The sequence below is a fragment of the Mobula birostris genome, chromosome 17 (assembly GCF_030028105.1).
Source record: "Mobula birostris isolate sMobBir1 chromosome 17, sMobBir1.hap1, whole genome shotgun sequence".
NCBI classification, from domain to species: Eukaryota; Metazoa; Chordata; class Chondrichthyes; order Myliobatiformes; family Myliobatidae; genus Mobula; species Mobula birostris.
Genome location: NC_092386.1, coordinates 364,070 through 380,971, shown reverse-complemented (window position 1 = coordinate 380,971; position 16,902 = coordinate 364,070). Strand labels below are relative to the sequence as shown.

At 39.1% G+C, this 16,902-nt stretch overlaps 1 protein-coding gene across 4 annotated transcripts in view; it reads right to left on the bottom strand.

Moving 5' to 3' along the window:
• The window catches only part of LOC140211462 (serine protease 33-like), a 140,798-nt gene that overhangs the window by 92,610 nt on the left and 31,286 nt on the right, over nucleotides 1–16,902 (bottom strand). For all 4 annotated transcript variants that reach the window (XM_072281160.1, XM_072281161.1, XM_072281163.1 and 1 more), the window contains 2 exons: nucleotides 11,026–11,093; nucleotides 9,275–9,450 (listed from right to left, as the gene is read on the bottom strand). In XM_072281160.1, coding sequence (XP_072137261.1) covers nucleotides 9,275–9,450; nucleotides 11,026–11,093 — 244 coding nt within the window. The remainder of the gene's footprint in view (nucleotides 1–9,274; nucleotides 9,451–11,025; nucleotides 11,094–16,902) is intronic.

Sequence of the window (16,902 nt, the reverse complement as noted above, 5' to 3'; positions counted from 1 at the left end):
TACACTACATCCACTGCTCTACCTTCATCAATGTGTTTTGTTACATCCTCAGAGAATTCAATCAGGCTCATAAGGCATGACCTGCCCTTGACAAAGCCACGTTGACTATCCCTAATCAGATTATGTCTCTCCCAATGTTCATAAATCCTGCCTCTCAGGATCATCTCCAAGAACTTGCCCACCACTGAATCAGACTCACTGGTCTATAATTTCCTGGGCTATCTCTACTCACTTTCTTGAACAAGGGAACAACATTTGCAACCTTCCAATCATTTGGTACTTCTCCCATCTCCACTGATGATGCAAGGATCATTGCAAGAGGCTCAAAAATCTCCTCCCTCGCCTCCCACAGTATCCTGGGGCATATCTCATCCAGTCCTGGTGACTTATCTAACTTAATGCTTTTCAAAAGCTCCAGCACATCCTCTTTCTTAATGTCTATATGCTCAAGCGTTTCAGTCTGCTGTAAGTCATCTCCACAATTGCCGAAGTCTTTTTCCCTAGTGAATACTGAAGCAAAGTATTCATTAAGTACCTCTGCTACCTCCTCTGAATCCATTCAGACATTTCCACTATCGCACCTGATTGGTCCTATTCTCACACAGCTCATCCTCTTGCTCTTCACAGACTTGTAGAATGACTTGGGGTTTTCTTTAATCCTGCTCGCCAAGACCTTCTCATGGCTCCTTCTGGCTCTCCTAATTCCATTTTTAAGCTTCCTGGCAACCTTATAATTTCCCAGAGCTCTAATAGTAGTTTCTTGAACATTTTGTAAGTTTTTTTTCTCCTTAACTAGATTCTCTACATCCTTTGTACACCATGGTTTTTTAACCCTACCATCCTTTCCTTGCCTCAATGGAACATACCTATACAGAACTCCATGCAAATGTTCCCTGAACATTTGCCACATTTCTGCCATGCATTTCCCTGAGAACATCTGCTCCCAATTTATGATGCCAAGTTCCTGCTTAATAGCATCATACTTCCCCCACCCCAATTAAATATTTCCCCAAATTGTCTGTTCCTACCACTCTCCAGTGCTATGGTAAAGGAGATAGAGTTGTGATCACTGCCTCCAAAATGTTCTCCTACCGAGAGATCTGACACCTGACCAGGTTCATTTCCCAATACCAGATCAAGTACAACCTCTCTTCAAGTTGGCTTATTTACATATTGTGTCAGGAAGCCTTCCTGAATACACTTAACAAGCTCCACCACATTTAAACCCCTTGTGCTAAGGAAATGCCAATCAATATTAGGAAAGTTAAAATCTCCCATCACAACAACCCTATTATTATTATTGCACCATTCCAGAATCTGCCTCCCTATCTGCTCCTCGATATTCCTGTTACTATTGGAGGGCCTATAAAAACACCCAGTAGAGTTATTGCTCCTTTCCTGTTTCTGACTTCCACCCACAGAGACTCAGTAGACCGTCCCTCCATGACTTCCTCCTTTTCTGCAGCCGTGACACTATCCCTAATTAGTAATACCATGCTCCCACCTCTTTTGTCTCCCTCTCTGTTCTTTTTGAAACAACTAAAGCCTGGCACACTCATCAGCCTCCTGAGGCATCCAAGAATCTGTAATGGCTACAACGTCATCTCAGTCAGTCAGTGGGTGCCTTCCTGAATCTGGGGTTGGTGGCTATGCACCTCCATCTTCTTCGATCTTGCAACAGCACCAAGTATAGCCTCTCCTCCAGCTTGTTCTTGCTGGCCGCCTTGGCACCGCCTGCCGCCGCCCCGCCGAACTCGAGCCAGAGGCCATGTTGGCCTCCAGCCGGGGCCGATTCTTTGAGCTCGGCCCTTCCTTAGGCGGAGGCCTTGGGCAGGTCCAGGCACATGGTGCAGCGCCCAAGTTCATCATGTCTCTTCTAACTAAGTGCATAGTATACAATTTGTAGATATGTGGTGAGGCTTTAATCATGGGAAACATCCTTTCCACATCTACTCTGTCAATGCCTTTCAACATTTGAAATGAGATTTCCCCTCATCCTTCCTAATTCCAGTGAACCATCAAAATCCCAGAGACATCAAACTTCCTCGTATGATAAGCTTTTCATTCCCAAAATCATCCTTGGGAACCACCTCTGAACACTCTCCAAGGCAGCACATCTTTTCTTTGAAGAAAAGCCCAAAATTGTTCACAATACCCAAGGTGAGGCCTCATCAGTATCTTATAAAGCCTCAGCATCACACTCCTACTCTTGTATTCTAGAACTCTTGAAATGAATGTTAATATTACATTTGTCTTCCTCATCACTGACTCAACTTACAAGTTAATCTTTAGGATATTCTACACAAGGACTCCTGAGTCCCTTTTCATCTCAGATTCCTGGATTTTCTCCCCATTTAGAAAATAGTCCACACATTTATTTCTACTACTAAAGTGCATGACCATGTATTTTTCAACTTTGTATTTCATGTGCCACTTTCTAACCTATTCTCCTAATCTAAGTCCTCCTGTAACCTACTTGTTTCCACAACACTACCTGCCCCTCCACCATATCTTCGTATCATCTGCAAACTTGGCAACAAACCCAGCTATTCCATCATCTAAATCATTCATTTACAGCATAAAAAGAAGCCATCCTAACACTGACCCCTACAGAATACCACTAATCATTGAATGCCAAGCAGAAAAGAATCCTTTTATTCCCACTCGCTGCCTCCTACCAATCAGCCAATGCTCTAAACATGCCAGTTACTTTCCTGTAATACTTAACTTGGTAAGCCTGTGTGGCATTTTGTCAAAGGCCTTGTGAAAGTTCAAATATACAACATCGACTGCATCCTGTTTATCTATCCTACTTGTCATCCCCTCAAAGAATTCCAACAGGTTCGTCAGGCAGGGTTTTCACCTCAGGAAACCATGCTGACTATGTCTTATCTTGTCCTGTGTCACCAAAAACTCCATAACCTCATCCTTAACAATTGACTCCAACATCTTTCCAACCGCTGTGGTCAGTTTAGCCAGTCTATCATTTTCTTTCTGCTGTCTTCCTCCTTTCTTAAAGAATGGAGTGACATTTGCAATTTTCCAGTCATCTGGCACCATGCCAGAGTCCAAGGACTTTTGAAAGATCATTTCTAATGCCTGCACAATATCGACCTCTACCTGTTTCAGAACCCTAGGGTGCAGTTCATCTGGTCTGTGTGACTTATGTACCCTAGGTCTTTCAGCTTTCTCAGCACCTTCTCCCTTGGTATAGTAACTTCACTCACTTCTCTTCCCTTACAACCTTCAACATCTGGCACACTGCTAGTGTCTTCCACCGTGAAGACTGACACAAAATACTCATTTAGTTCATCTGTCATCTCCTTGTCCACCTTTAGTACTTAACCATATAACTATATAACAATTACAGCACGGAAACAGGCCATCTCGGCCCTTCTAGTCCATGCCAAACTCTTACTCTCACCTAGTCCCACCGACCTGCACTCAGCCCATACCCTCCATTCCTTTCCTGTCTATATATCTATCCAATTTAACTTTAAACTACAACATTGAACCTGCCTCAACCATTTCTGCTGGAAGCTCATTCCACACAGCTACCACTCTCATAAAGTAAAGAAGATCCCCCTAAACTTTTGCCCTTTAACTCTCAACTCATGTCCTCTTGTTTGAATCTCCCCCATTCTCAATGGAAAAAGCCGATCCACGTCAACTCTATCAATCCCCCTCATAATTTTAACACCTCTATCAAGTCTCCCCTCAACCTTCTACACTCCAAAGAATAAAGACCTAACTTGTTCAACCTTTCTCTGTAACTTAGGAGATGAAACCCAGGAAATATTTTAGTAAGTCTCCTCTGTACTCTCTCAATTTTATTGACATCTTTCCTATAATTTGGTGACCAGACCAGAAACCAGAAATTTCTCCAGCCTCATTTTCTTGTGATCATATATTCACTCTCATCTCTCTTTTATTCTTTGAAAAAGCTTTTTCTATCCACTTTTATGTTGTTTGCTAGCTTGCTTCATACTTCATCTTTTCCCTCCTAATGATTCTTTTAGTTGCTCTCTGTAGGTTTTTAAAAGCTTCTCAATCCTCCGTCTTCCCACTAATTTTTGCTTTGTTGTATGCCCTTTCTTTTGCTTTTACTTTAGCTTTGACTTCCCTTTTCAGCCATGGTTGTCATATTTTACTATTTGAGTATTTCTTTGTTTTTGGAATACACCTATCCTGCACCTTCCTCATTTTGTCCCCCAAAAGCTTGCGCCATTGCTGCTCTGCTGTCATCCCTGCCAGCAGCTCCTTCCAATTTACTTTGGCCAACTCCTCTCTCATAGAACTGTAATTTCCTTTACTCCACTGAAATACTGCTACATCAGACTTTACTTTCTCCTTATCAAATTTCAAGTTGAACTCAGTTTGTGATCACTGGTTCCTAAGGATTCTTTTACCTGAAAGTCGCTAAGCTCATCTGCTTCATTACATAACATTCAGTCCAGTGTAGCTGATCCCCTAGTAAGCTCAACAACAATCTGCCTAAAAAACCATCTCATAGGTATTCAACAAACTAACTCTCTTGAGATCCATTATCAACCTGATTTTCCCAATCGACCTGCATGTTAAAATATCCCATGACTACCATAACATTGGCGCTTTGACCTGCCTTTTCTATTTCCTGTTCTAATCTGTGGTCCACGTCCGAGCTGCTGTTAGGAGGTCTATATATAACTGCCTTCAGGGTCCTTTTACCCTTGCAGTTTCTGAATTCAGCCCACAAGCACTTAACATCTTCCAGTCCTACGTCACATTTTTCTGCTGATTTGATGCCATTATTTACCAGCAGAGCCACACCACCCACTCTGCCTACCTTCCAATCCCTCCGATATAACGTGTAACCTTATACATTCAGCTCCCAGCTACAATATCCCATGACTACCAACCATGATTCAGTAATGGCCACAACATTATACCTGACAATCTGTAATAGTGCAACAAGATCATGCTCCATATTCCTTGATGTTTTAGTGCACATGCGCCGGTCGTGCATGCAGCCTGGTACAGCCGTTCCGATCTATTCTTACTTTCTTCTTCTTACTTTTTAATTTACATTATTTTTTGTATTTTTTTTTCTCACGGTAACACGTCGAAGCTGCACCCTCTCTAACATGCTGGTAGAGAGAGTTTTATTTGGGTTTTCTTTAGCACTGGAAATGGTTACATCCCGACACGCGGGACAGAAGCAAGGTCGCATTGTGTATTCTACAGACCAGCAAATACCGGCCGGCTTAGCGAACAGAGCGGTGGACACCCCTGCTGAAATCCGGAGGAAAACACACAGAGGATGCAGAGGGGGATCACAAAGCCGAGGAAAGAGGACCGGGTTGAGACAACAGAGACTTTTGGAGAAGAGGAGTTCGGTGGGTAATACCGTTCCGGCTGACTGGAAGTGCACTGAGAGCGGTAAGCGTAAAGGAATTGGGTGCTTACTGTTCTGGCTAACAACGGATGGTGCAATCTGGGGTATATTACGATAGAGGAACGTGTTTGCAGACTGGATATTGAACTTTTTACTGTTGGACTTTGGCCACATTCCACCGTGATACAACACTTGGCGGCATGGGAGGTCATTCCTGCCTGTGGCCATCGAACGTGCAGATCCTCTGGTGGAGGGTCAGACACCCTGAGCCAATAGACTGGTCCTGGACCTATTTTCCATCTGGCATAGTTCGCATTTTGTTGTTTGATTGTTGGGGGTTTTTGTATAGATATATTTACGCTCTCTTCTTGGTTGGTGCAGCTGTAACGAAACCAAATTTCCCCTGGGATTAATAAAGTATATCTAGCTATCTATCTATCTATCTATCTATACTCCATGCACTGAGATATAACACTCTGAGTATTGTATTTGCTACTCTTTCTGATTCTATATATCTAATGGATATGTTCTGCATATCTGTTGTTGGGAGTGGCTAATATGGCAGGGGGATGAGGACCAGTATGAAAGAGCTGAGGACGAGCTAGCAGGTTTACAAGTGGATGAAGGACACGCCAATGATTGGGTACAAATACAGACAGAGCAAAGAGTTAAATTGTACCACAGAGACAAAATTCAAAAAGGTGACGCATGCAGGACCGAAGGTGTTGTATTTAAGTGCGCGTAGCATTCGGAATAAGCAGGATGAACTCATGGCACAATTACAGATTGGTTGGTATGATGTGGGCATCACTGAGTTGAGGCTGAGAGAAGGTCATAGTTGGGAGCTGAACATAAAAAGGTTTATTAGACCAATATTAATAGAAGCTGAATTAGGCCATTCAGCCCATCATGGCTGCTCCAATATTTCAGCATGGCTGATCCCGGATCCCATTCAACCGCACTCCTGCCTCCTCACCCTATCACTTGATGCCCTGACTAATCAGGAATCTATCCACTTCTGCTTTAACTATACCCATGGACTTGGCCTCCACCCCAGTCTGTGGAAGAGCACTCCACAGATTCACCACTCTCTTCCTTAGTTCTGTTCTAAAGGGTCACCCCTCAATTTTGAGGCAGTACCCCCTAGTTCTGCATACCCCCATCATAGGAAACATCCTCTCCACATCCACCCTATCTAGTCCTTTCAACATTCGGTAGGTTTCAATGAGATACCTACACATTCTTCTAAATTCCAGTGAGTACAGGCCCAAGGCTGCCAAACGCTCCTCGTGTTAACCCCTTCATTCCCGGAATCGTCCTCATGAACCTCCTCCGGACTCTCTCCAATGACAATACATCCATTTTGAGATAAGCCAATAATATAAAGCAGGATACCAAAACATTTTCAGTTATATAAAGAGTAAAAGTGAGGTGAGAGTTGATATTGGACCACTGGAAAATAATGCTGGTGAAGTAGTAATGGGGCCAAAGAAATGGCAGATGAACTTAATTAGTATTTTGCATCATTCTTCACTGTGGAAGACACTAAGAGTGTGCCAGAGGTCCATGAGTTTTAGGGAGCAAGAGTGAGTGCCATTGCTATTACAAAGAAAAAGTGCAAGACAGACTCAAAGGACTTAAGGTGACTATATCACCTAGACCAGTTGGACTACATTCTAGAGTTCTGAGAGAAGTTGCTGAAGAAATAACAGATGCATTGGTCATGATCTTTGAAGAATCACTTGATTTTGGCATGATCCCTGAGGAATGGAAAATTGTAAATGTCACTGTACTCTCTAAGAAGTGGGGGGGAGGCAAAATAAATCAAATTATAGGCCAGTTAACCACACCTCAGTGGTTGGGAAAGTGTTGGAGTCTATTATTAAGGATGAGGTTTTGGGGTACTTGGAGACTAATGATAAGGTAAGTCAAAGTCAGCATGGTTTCCGTAAAGGGAAATCTTGCCTTACAAATCTCTTAAGGTTTTTCAAGGAAGTAACAAGTGGGATGGACAAAGGAGAGGTAGTGGATGTCACTTACTTGGATTTTCAGAAAACATTTGATAAGGTGCCACACATGAGGCTGCTTAACATATAAAATCCTATGGCATTACAGAAAAGATACTGGCACGGATAGAGGAATAGCTGACAGGCAGGAGGCAGTGAATGGGAATAAAAGGGGCCTTTTCTGGTTGGCTGCCAGTGACTGGTGGTGTTCCTCAGTGGTCATTATTGGGACTGTTACTTTTCACATTGTTTGTCAATGATTTGGAGAATGGAATTGATGGCTTTGTGGCAAAGTTTAGGGTGATACAAAGATAGGCGTAAGGGTAGGTAGTGGTGAGGAAGCAATAACATTACAGCAGGACTTAGACAAATTGGAAGACTGGTTAAAAAAATGGCAGATGAAAAACGGTTTTGGGAAATGTAGGATAATGCATTTTGGTAAAAGGAACAATAGTGCAGACTATTATCTAAATGGGGAGAAAGTTCAAACATCAGAGGTGCAGAGGGACTTAGGAGTCCTCGTGCAAGACTCCAGGGAGGTTAATTTACAGTTTGAGTCTGTGGTAAAGAAGACAACTTCATTGTTGGCATTTATTTCAAGGGGAATAGAATATGAAAGCCAAGAGATAATGTTGAGACTTTATAAGACACTAGCCAGGTTGCACTTAAGAGTATTGCCAACAGCTTTGGGCCCCATATCTCAGAAAGAATACATTGTCATTGGAGGGAGTCTAGAGGACGATCACAAGGATAATTCTGGGAATGAAGGGGTTAACATATGAGGAGCATATGGCAACTTTGGGCCTTTACTCACTGGAATTTAGAAGAATGAGGTGGGGGGGGGGGAGGATCTCATTGAAATCTACCGAATGTTGAAAGGACTAGATACGGTGGATGTGGAGAGGATGTTTCCTGTGGTGGGGGTATCCAGAACTGGAGGGCACAGCCTCAAAATTGAGGGGTGACCTTTTAGAACAGAGGTAAGTAGGAATTTTTTAGCCAGAGTGTAGTGAATCTGTGGAATGCTCTGCCACAGACTGCGGTGCAGGCCAAGTCCGTGGGTATATTTAAAGTGGAAATTGATCATTTCCTGATTGGTCAGGGCATCAAAGGATATGGTGAGAATCAGATGTATGGGTTTGAGTAGGAACCGGATCAGCCATGATGGAATGCTGGAGCAGACTCAATTGGCTGAATTGTCTAATTTTGCTCTTCTGTCTAATGGTCTTGTGGTCCAATGCACTAATACTCACCCTGCTGGCTGCAATTTTGTCCTGTCATCTGCCTGCCCTTCCTGACATCTGACTGCATGCTAGCTTTCCTTTTTTTAACCGTCTGTCCTATCCTGAGTTCCATCACTCTGGTTTCCAACACCACCCAGTTCCCCCGCCAAATTAGTTCAAACCCTCCCCAACAACTCTAACAAATACTAGGCTATATTTCTGGTGCCCTGAGGCCTGACGCTGACCAGTCCACAGCTCTGATTGCCTGAGGCCTGACACTGACCAGCCCATAGCTCTGATTGCCTGAGGCCTGACACTGACCAGCCCATAGCTCTGATTGCCTGAAGCCTGACACTGACCAGCCCATAGCTCTGATTGCCTGAGGCCTGACACTGACCAGCCCATAGCTCTGATTGCCTGAGGCCTGACACTGACCAGCCCATAGCTCTGATTGCCTGAGGCCTGACACTGACCAGCATGCAGGTCTGGTTCCCTGCAGCTAGCAAAGACCAGCCCACACCCCTGGTTCCCTGAGGCCAGGCACTGACCTGTCCTGATTTGTGAAAATTTAAGCTGCTGTTTTAACATATTATTGAAATTTAATGCAAATGAAATACTTTAGGTGCTGGAATAAGTATCATATGCTTGAGAAACATTGTTTGGTAACCTACCAGTAAACTGAGTTGATGTTAAGTCTATGATGAAGTCATTCAAGTTGCCGGATTGGTTAAATCTATTCCGCTGTGTTAAGCTTTGATGAAATGTTTCATTGATTGCTCCCACAGCAGTAGGTGTGCTTCCATTTCCTCGGAACTGAAGTATAAATAGCACTTTAACACTCCCAGAGCTGTCAAAGCAAATGGGCAATGGAGATTAAATGGTCTGTCTGACTCTCACTGTGTTATCCCTTCTCTTCCCTTCCTTCTCTGTAATTGTTAATATCCACAAACCATCTTGACACCTCCACCTCCCACCCATTTCCTCAACAAATTCCACTGGTTCCTTTGATTTGCCAGCATAATTCACATTTTTCCCTCTCCTCCTCCCCGTTCAGTATTCTGCAGAATCTGTTCCCTCTGGAACTTCCTGATTCCCTCTTGTCTCTCCATAACATCATTATATCCTACCACCCCTGACACGTCAGCATGTAACACAGTTAACTGGGTTAAATTTATCTAATAAATCCGCAGAACATCAGATATAGAATACAAACGAACAATCCCAGTGATGTTTTCTTCATGAGAAGAATGGAGTAATCATAGTTATTTACTTCACTTCAGGAGATTCAAGGAATTTCATGAAATCTTACAGTGCCACAGTCCTATCAATTTTGTTAGCTTGCTTTGATTTGTAGCAAGTCTTACAATTCAATGAAAGAGGAAGGCAGCAAACCACTTGGTACGATAATGTGAGGCAATGGACTGGGTTGAGTTATGCTGAGGCCAGAAAAAGAGCACAAGATCGAAGAAGATGGAGGTGCATAGCTGCCAACCCTGGATTCGGGACGGCACCCACTGTCTGACAATTCAGTGAATGGAACAAGTACAGTGCAGGATGTTGTGTTGATTGTTTAACCTGCTCCAAGATCAATCTAACCCTTCCCTCCCACATGGGCCTCCATTTTTCTATCATCCACATGATATCTGTGAACATGTGAGCATAAACTGGCAAATTACTGTTCTGTGATATTACTCTGAGTTACTGTTTTGTGATATTACTCTGAGTTTCTGGGTGAGAAACTTATTAAAGAATGAACCTGCACCATGCTGTACTTTCAGTTAAGACATCTGCATAAAAACTTCTTGTATTACAATGCTGAATGAATAAGTTTGATCTCCAATGCAGGAAGCTGATCCCAGGGAAATATTACCACAATCTGCCAGTCAGAAATGTTATGGGTTGGAGATGAACATCGTTATTGATTATGCTGTTTATTGATAGTAGAGGAGAGTAAAATATGATGAGGTGTAAAGTTTGATACAACCTGTTTGAATCTAAATAACCTGGGACCAAATTGCTACAAATTTTACTCACTAAGTGATTAGTAACTTGCCTGATTTTAATTGCACTATAGTTTGTGTGTCTGAATAAAGTCAATATATCCCCTGCCCCACAAAACGTTACTTAAAGTAACCAAAAATTGAACCGACCCTGTCACAGTATGTGCAACTTTAAAAACAGTTCCTGTTCATGATTAAATGTTTCTGGTTTGAAAAGTTTGTGGAGGATACAATAACTGAGTTCAATTTAAAATCTCTTTTACCACTGTATATATAAGATCTCTATATTTAACATGTCCTTTATCACTATATGTATAAGAACCATGGCAGTTTTGATCAGAGAGTAAACTTTAAAAATTAAGCTGTGAATCTAAAACCATGTAACATGTCCAAACATCAGATTTGTAAGTATTGGAACATACCTGAATTCTATAACCTGTGCAAAGCCAAATTGGTTGGATAAGCTGGATTTTGAGTACACCGATGTGAGCTGAAATCAATGGAAAGAAACAATATTTCTTAGCCACAAGTACATTTTCAAATAAAGGGTATATTTCTAAGAAAACAAGAAAAAGCTTTTGTACTTGGAAATCGCTCTCTCACAGGTTCATTCCACATTTATAGTTCAAAGTTTTTGTGGGCACCCATTAGTTTTTAACAAAGAAAAGCTTTAAAAATAATGGCAGAGCATCCACAGATACTTTGTCCTTTTGAAAATCAATCAGTCAGCATTGTACATTTTAGTTATAACCTTTAGAATGGTTTTGATGTTCGTCCACCACTCCAGAAGGAAGAGAGAGGGAGAAATGTTTAGAGATGGAGTTAGGCTGCAGAAAAAGTGTTATACAGATGTGGAGAACAGAATTAGAGAGAGAAAGAAGATGTAACTTTGGCCGATCATTTTAAGGAAGGAAAGATAGGTGCAATCTCTAGGATTAAAGAAGTGAAGCGGAGGGGTGGATTTCAGATCTCTGGGCATAAAGTGAAACGGATGGGAGGGGCTGGGGTGGATTTCAGATCTCTGGAGTAGAGTCCTGGGAAAGTACAGTCGTCAGATGAGATTGAAATGAAGCAAAAGGGACCAGAAATGAATGCGGAGGGAAAAGGGAAAACAGTTCGAAATACAAGCAGTGCCACAATAAGTGGTCTCGTATATTACCACTGAATACTTGGCATCCTGTTACCAAAGTTGCTGCAAGTCAGTAACAAGAAAAGCAAGATAGTGCTACTGTGGTTAACCACCAAGGAGGACAAAGGTGAAGCTAACCTTGGCAAACATTTGGTAAAGGGCTGGAAAACTGGGGTAACCTTGAACATTAGAAACTGGAGCTTCTGATGGTGCATGAGATGCTTTTTATCACTGGTTGGTACATATGTTGCAAAATACTGGTTGGGTTGCACCAAGAATGTTGTGTGTAGTTTTGGTTGCCACATTATAGGAAGAATATGATTGCACTGGAGAGGGTGCAGAGGACATTTACCAAAATGTTGCCTGGATTGGAGGATTTTAGTTATGAGAAAAGACGGACAGGCTGTGCTCGTTTTCCCTGCAGCAAAGGAGATTGTAGGGTGACCTAATAGTCATAGTCATAGTCATAGTCATGGTCATGGTCATGGTCATGGTCATGGTCATGGTCATACTTTATTGATCCCAGGGGAAATTGGTTTTTGTTATGGTTGTACCATAAATAATAAATAGTAATAGAACCATAAATAGTTAAATAGTAATATGTAAGTTATGCCAGTAAATTATGAAGTAAGTCCAGGACCAGTCAATTGGCTCAGGGTGTCTGACCCTCCAAGGGAGGAGTTGTAAAGTTTGATGGCCACAGGCAGAAATGACTTCCTATGACGCTCTGTGCTGCATCTCGGTGGAATGAGTCTCTGGCTGAATGTACTCCTGTGCCCACCCAGTACATTATGTAGTTGATGGGAGACATTGACCAAGATGGCATGCAACTTAGACAGCATCCTCTTTTCAGACACCATCATTAGAGAGTCCAGTTCCATCCCCACAACATCACTGGCCTTACAAATAAGTTTGTTGATTCTGTAATATAATTTTTATTGAGTTTTCAAAAAGAATACATGAAAAGATAAAATCTACCCTCCCCCCTCCCCTTAACCCTCCCCCCCCATATATATAGTCCTACCTACAAAGAAAGAAAGAGAGAAAAAAGAAAAGAACCACCTGGGTGTTGGAAGGTTTCCACATGCTCCATGGGATTCAAAATAAATTTGGTATAATTATTCGTTACTTTCCCCAAGGGACCAAGGTCTTTATCGGAGCACTTAAATATGCCATCCTATCTTTTGTAAATAAGGGTGCCAAATATTCAAAAATGTTACATATTTATCTCTTAAATTATAAGTAATTTTTTCGAGTGGAATAGAACTAGCCATTTCATTATTCCAACGATCCATACTTAAAAACGAATCAGATTTCCAAGTAACTGCTATAGTCTTCTTAGCTACTGCCAATGCAATTTTTATAAATTCTTTCTGATATTTATTCAATTTAAGTTTCGGTTTTATCCCTTCAATATCACCTAATAGAAATAATACAGGGTTATGTGGAAGTTGAGTTCCAGTAATTTGTTCCAATAAGACTCTTAAATTTATCCAAAAGGGTTGAATTTTAAAACAAGACCAAGTAGAATGTAAAAAAGTACTAATTTCTTGATTACACCGAAAGCATTTATCAGATAGATTTGAATTTAATTTATTTATTTTTTGTGGTGTAATATATAATTGGTGTAAAAAATTATATTGTACTAATCTAAGTCAAACATTTATTGTATTTGTCATACTGTCAAGACAGAGTCTTGACCAATTTGTTTCATCAATATTAATATTCAAATCTGTTTCCCATTTTTGCTTTGACTTATGGGTTCCTTGTTTAATTGTCTATTCTTGAATCAAATTATACATACAAGAAATAAATTTTTTAATTTTCCCTTTTTGAGTTAAAATTTCAATTTCATTAGGTTTTGGCAAAAACATTGTTTGACCCAGCTTACCTTTTAAGTAAGCCCTTAATTGAAAGTAACAAAAGAAAGTATTATTAGATATTTTATATTTATCCTTTAATTGTTCAAATGACATCAATATACCTTGTTCAAAACAATCTCCTATAAATTTAATCCCTTTTTGGTACCAATTATATAAAAGTTGATTGTCCATTGTAAAAGGAATAAGTCTGTTTTGAAACAAAGGTCTCCTTGCTAATAGAGATTTCTGTGTTTCATTATCAACATTTATCTTATTCCATAAATCAATCAAATGTGTTAATATAGGAGATTCTTTCTTTTCCCGTATCCATTTAGATTCCCATTTATATATAAAATCTTCAGGTCTATTTTCTCCTATCTTATCTAGTTCTATTTTAATCCATGCTGGTTTTTGATCATCGAAGAAAGATGCAATAAATCTAAGTTGATTTGCTTTATAATAGTTTTTAAAGTTTGGAAGTTGTAACCCTCCTAACCCAAATTTTTCCAATGATATTCTTGACATTTTACCTTTCCAAAGAAATTTTCTCACACATTTATTTAACTCTTGAAAAAATTTCTGTGGCAATTGTATTGGTAATGTTTGAAACAAATACTGTAATCTAGGAAATATATTCATTTTTACAACATTGACTCTACCTACTAATGTTATTGGTAGTATCATCCATTTGTCAAAATCTTCTTGAATTTTTTTCAACAGTGGCAAATAATTAAATTTATATAAATTCTTTACATCATTATCAAGTCTTATACCTAAATACTTTATACCATTTACCGGCCATCTAAATTGGGTTACTAATCGACATTGACTATAGTCTCCTTTAGTAAGAGGTAAAATTTCACTTTTATCCCAATTTATTTTGTAACCTGATAGCTTCCCATATTCATCCAATCTAGAAGATAATTTATGTAACGAATGTTGTGGGTTTGTTAAATAGATCAAAACATCATCGGCAAAAAGATTAATTTTATATTCCTCCTGATTAACTCTAAAACCCATAATATCTGGATCAATTCTGATTAGTTCTGCTAATGGCTCTATCGCCAGTACAAATAAAGCAGGTGATAATGGACAACCTTGTCTAGTTGACCTTTTTAACTGGAATGGTGTTGAAATTTGAGAATTTGTCACTACTTTAGCTTTAGGGTTAGAATTTAAAGTTTTAATCCAATTTATAAAAGATGTTCCTAACCCATATTTTTCTAATACTTTAAATAAAAAATCCCATTCTAATCTATCAAGTGCTTTTTCTGCATCCAAAGCTACTACTATACTCTTCTCGTCCCTTTTTTGTGCCAAATGAATTATACTGAGTAGCCGGGTTACATTATCTACCAATTGTCTATTTTTAATAAATCATGTTTGATCCATATGTATTAATTTTGGTAAATATTTAGATAATCTATTCGATAAGATTTTTGCTATTATTTTATAATCCGTATTCAATAAAGAAATAGGCCTGTATGATGTTGGTTTCATAGGGTCTCTGTCTTTTTTTGGCAATACTATTACAATGGTTGTTGAAAAAGATTCTGGAAGTTTATGTATTTTTTCTGCTTGACGTATTAGTTCCATAAAAAGAGGAAATAATAAATCTTTAAATTTTTTATAAAATTCAGGTGGAAAACCATCTTCTCCTGGAGATTTATTACTTTGGAGTGATCCTAAAGCTTCTTCAACTTCTTTTAATGTAAAAGGCATATCTAATCCCTTCTGTTCTTCCAAATTCAATTTTGGAAGAGAAATTTGTGATAAAAACCTTTCTATCTCATTAACATCATTTTGGGATTCTGATTGTGATAATTCAGAATAGAAATTTTTAAAAGTTTCATTTATTTCAAGAGGTTTATAAGATATTTTATTTGCCCTTGTTCTAATTGCATTTATTGTTTTGGAAGCTTGCTCTGTTTTCAACTGCCAGGCAAGAATTTTATGTGCTCTCTCACCTAACTCATAACACCTTTGTTTAGTTCTTATAATTGCTTTTTCCGTTCTATATGTCTGAAGCGTATTATATTGTAACTTCTTATTGACAAGTTGTCTTCGTTTTTCTTCTGACATATATCTTTGAGATTCTTTTTCTATTTTTGTAATCTCTTTTTCCAATTGATCTAGTTCTGCCATATATTCTTTCTTAATTTTAGATGTATAACTTATTATCTGGCCCCTAAGATATGCTTTCATCGCATCCCATAATATAAATTTATCATCCACTGAATGAAAATTTGTATCCAAAAAAAATTGAATCTGCTTTTTCATAAAATCACAGAAATCTTGACGTTTTAATAATGTTGAATTAAATCTCCAACTATAAGCCACTTCTTCCTTATCAGCCATTATTATTGTCATTAATAAAGGGGAATGATCTGATAATATTCTTGCTTTATATTCCATATTTTTCACTCTGTGTTGAATATGCATTGATAATAGAAACAAAACTATCCTTGAGTAAGTTTTATGTCTATGGGAATAGAACGAATAGTCTCTTTCTTTAGGATTAATTCTTCTCCATATATCAATCAAATTTAAATCCTTCATCAATGATAAAGTTAAATTTACTACCTTCGATTTTATAACAGCCTTGGTTGATCTATCTAAGACTGGGTCTAAGCAAAAATTAAAGTCTCCTCCAATTAATATTTTTTCATGTGCATCCGCCAAATTCAGAAAAGCTTCTTGTATCAATTTTGCATCATTTTCGTTTGGTGCATAAATATTCATAAAAGTCCATAATTCAGAAAAAGGTTGACAATGTATAATCACATATCTCCCCGCAGAATCAGTTATTACATTTTGTATTCTAATTGGTATCATTTTATTGATCAAAATTGCTACTCCCCTCGCTTTTGAATTAAATGAAGCCGCAACAACACTACCCACCCAATCTCTCTTTAGTTTCTGATGTTCTGTTTCTGTTAGGTGTGTTTCCTGTAAAAAAGCTAAATCTATCTTCATTTTTTTAATATGTGTTAAAATTCTTTTTCTTTTCACTGGTCCATTAAGCCCATTAACACTAAAACTCAAAAAATTCAATAGTCATTATTCTTAACAAAGTTACTCCAATCTAAAACATTACTTATCTTCTCAACTCTCATAGTTCCTTGGGGAATCTCTTTAAACTTCACCATGTTGCTATGTGTTTCCCTCCCAACCTTCCAGGCAAAAAGAAAAGATAGAAAGAATAGAAAGAATACAAAAAAAGAAAAAAACAAAATACCCCCCCACTAATGTTGTGAATGAAAAGATACACAACACTACCCCCCTCCATTTTACAGGTCATGGCAAAA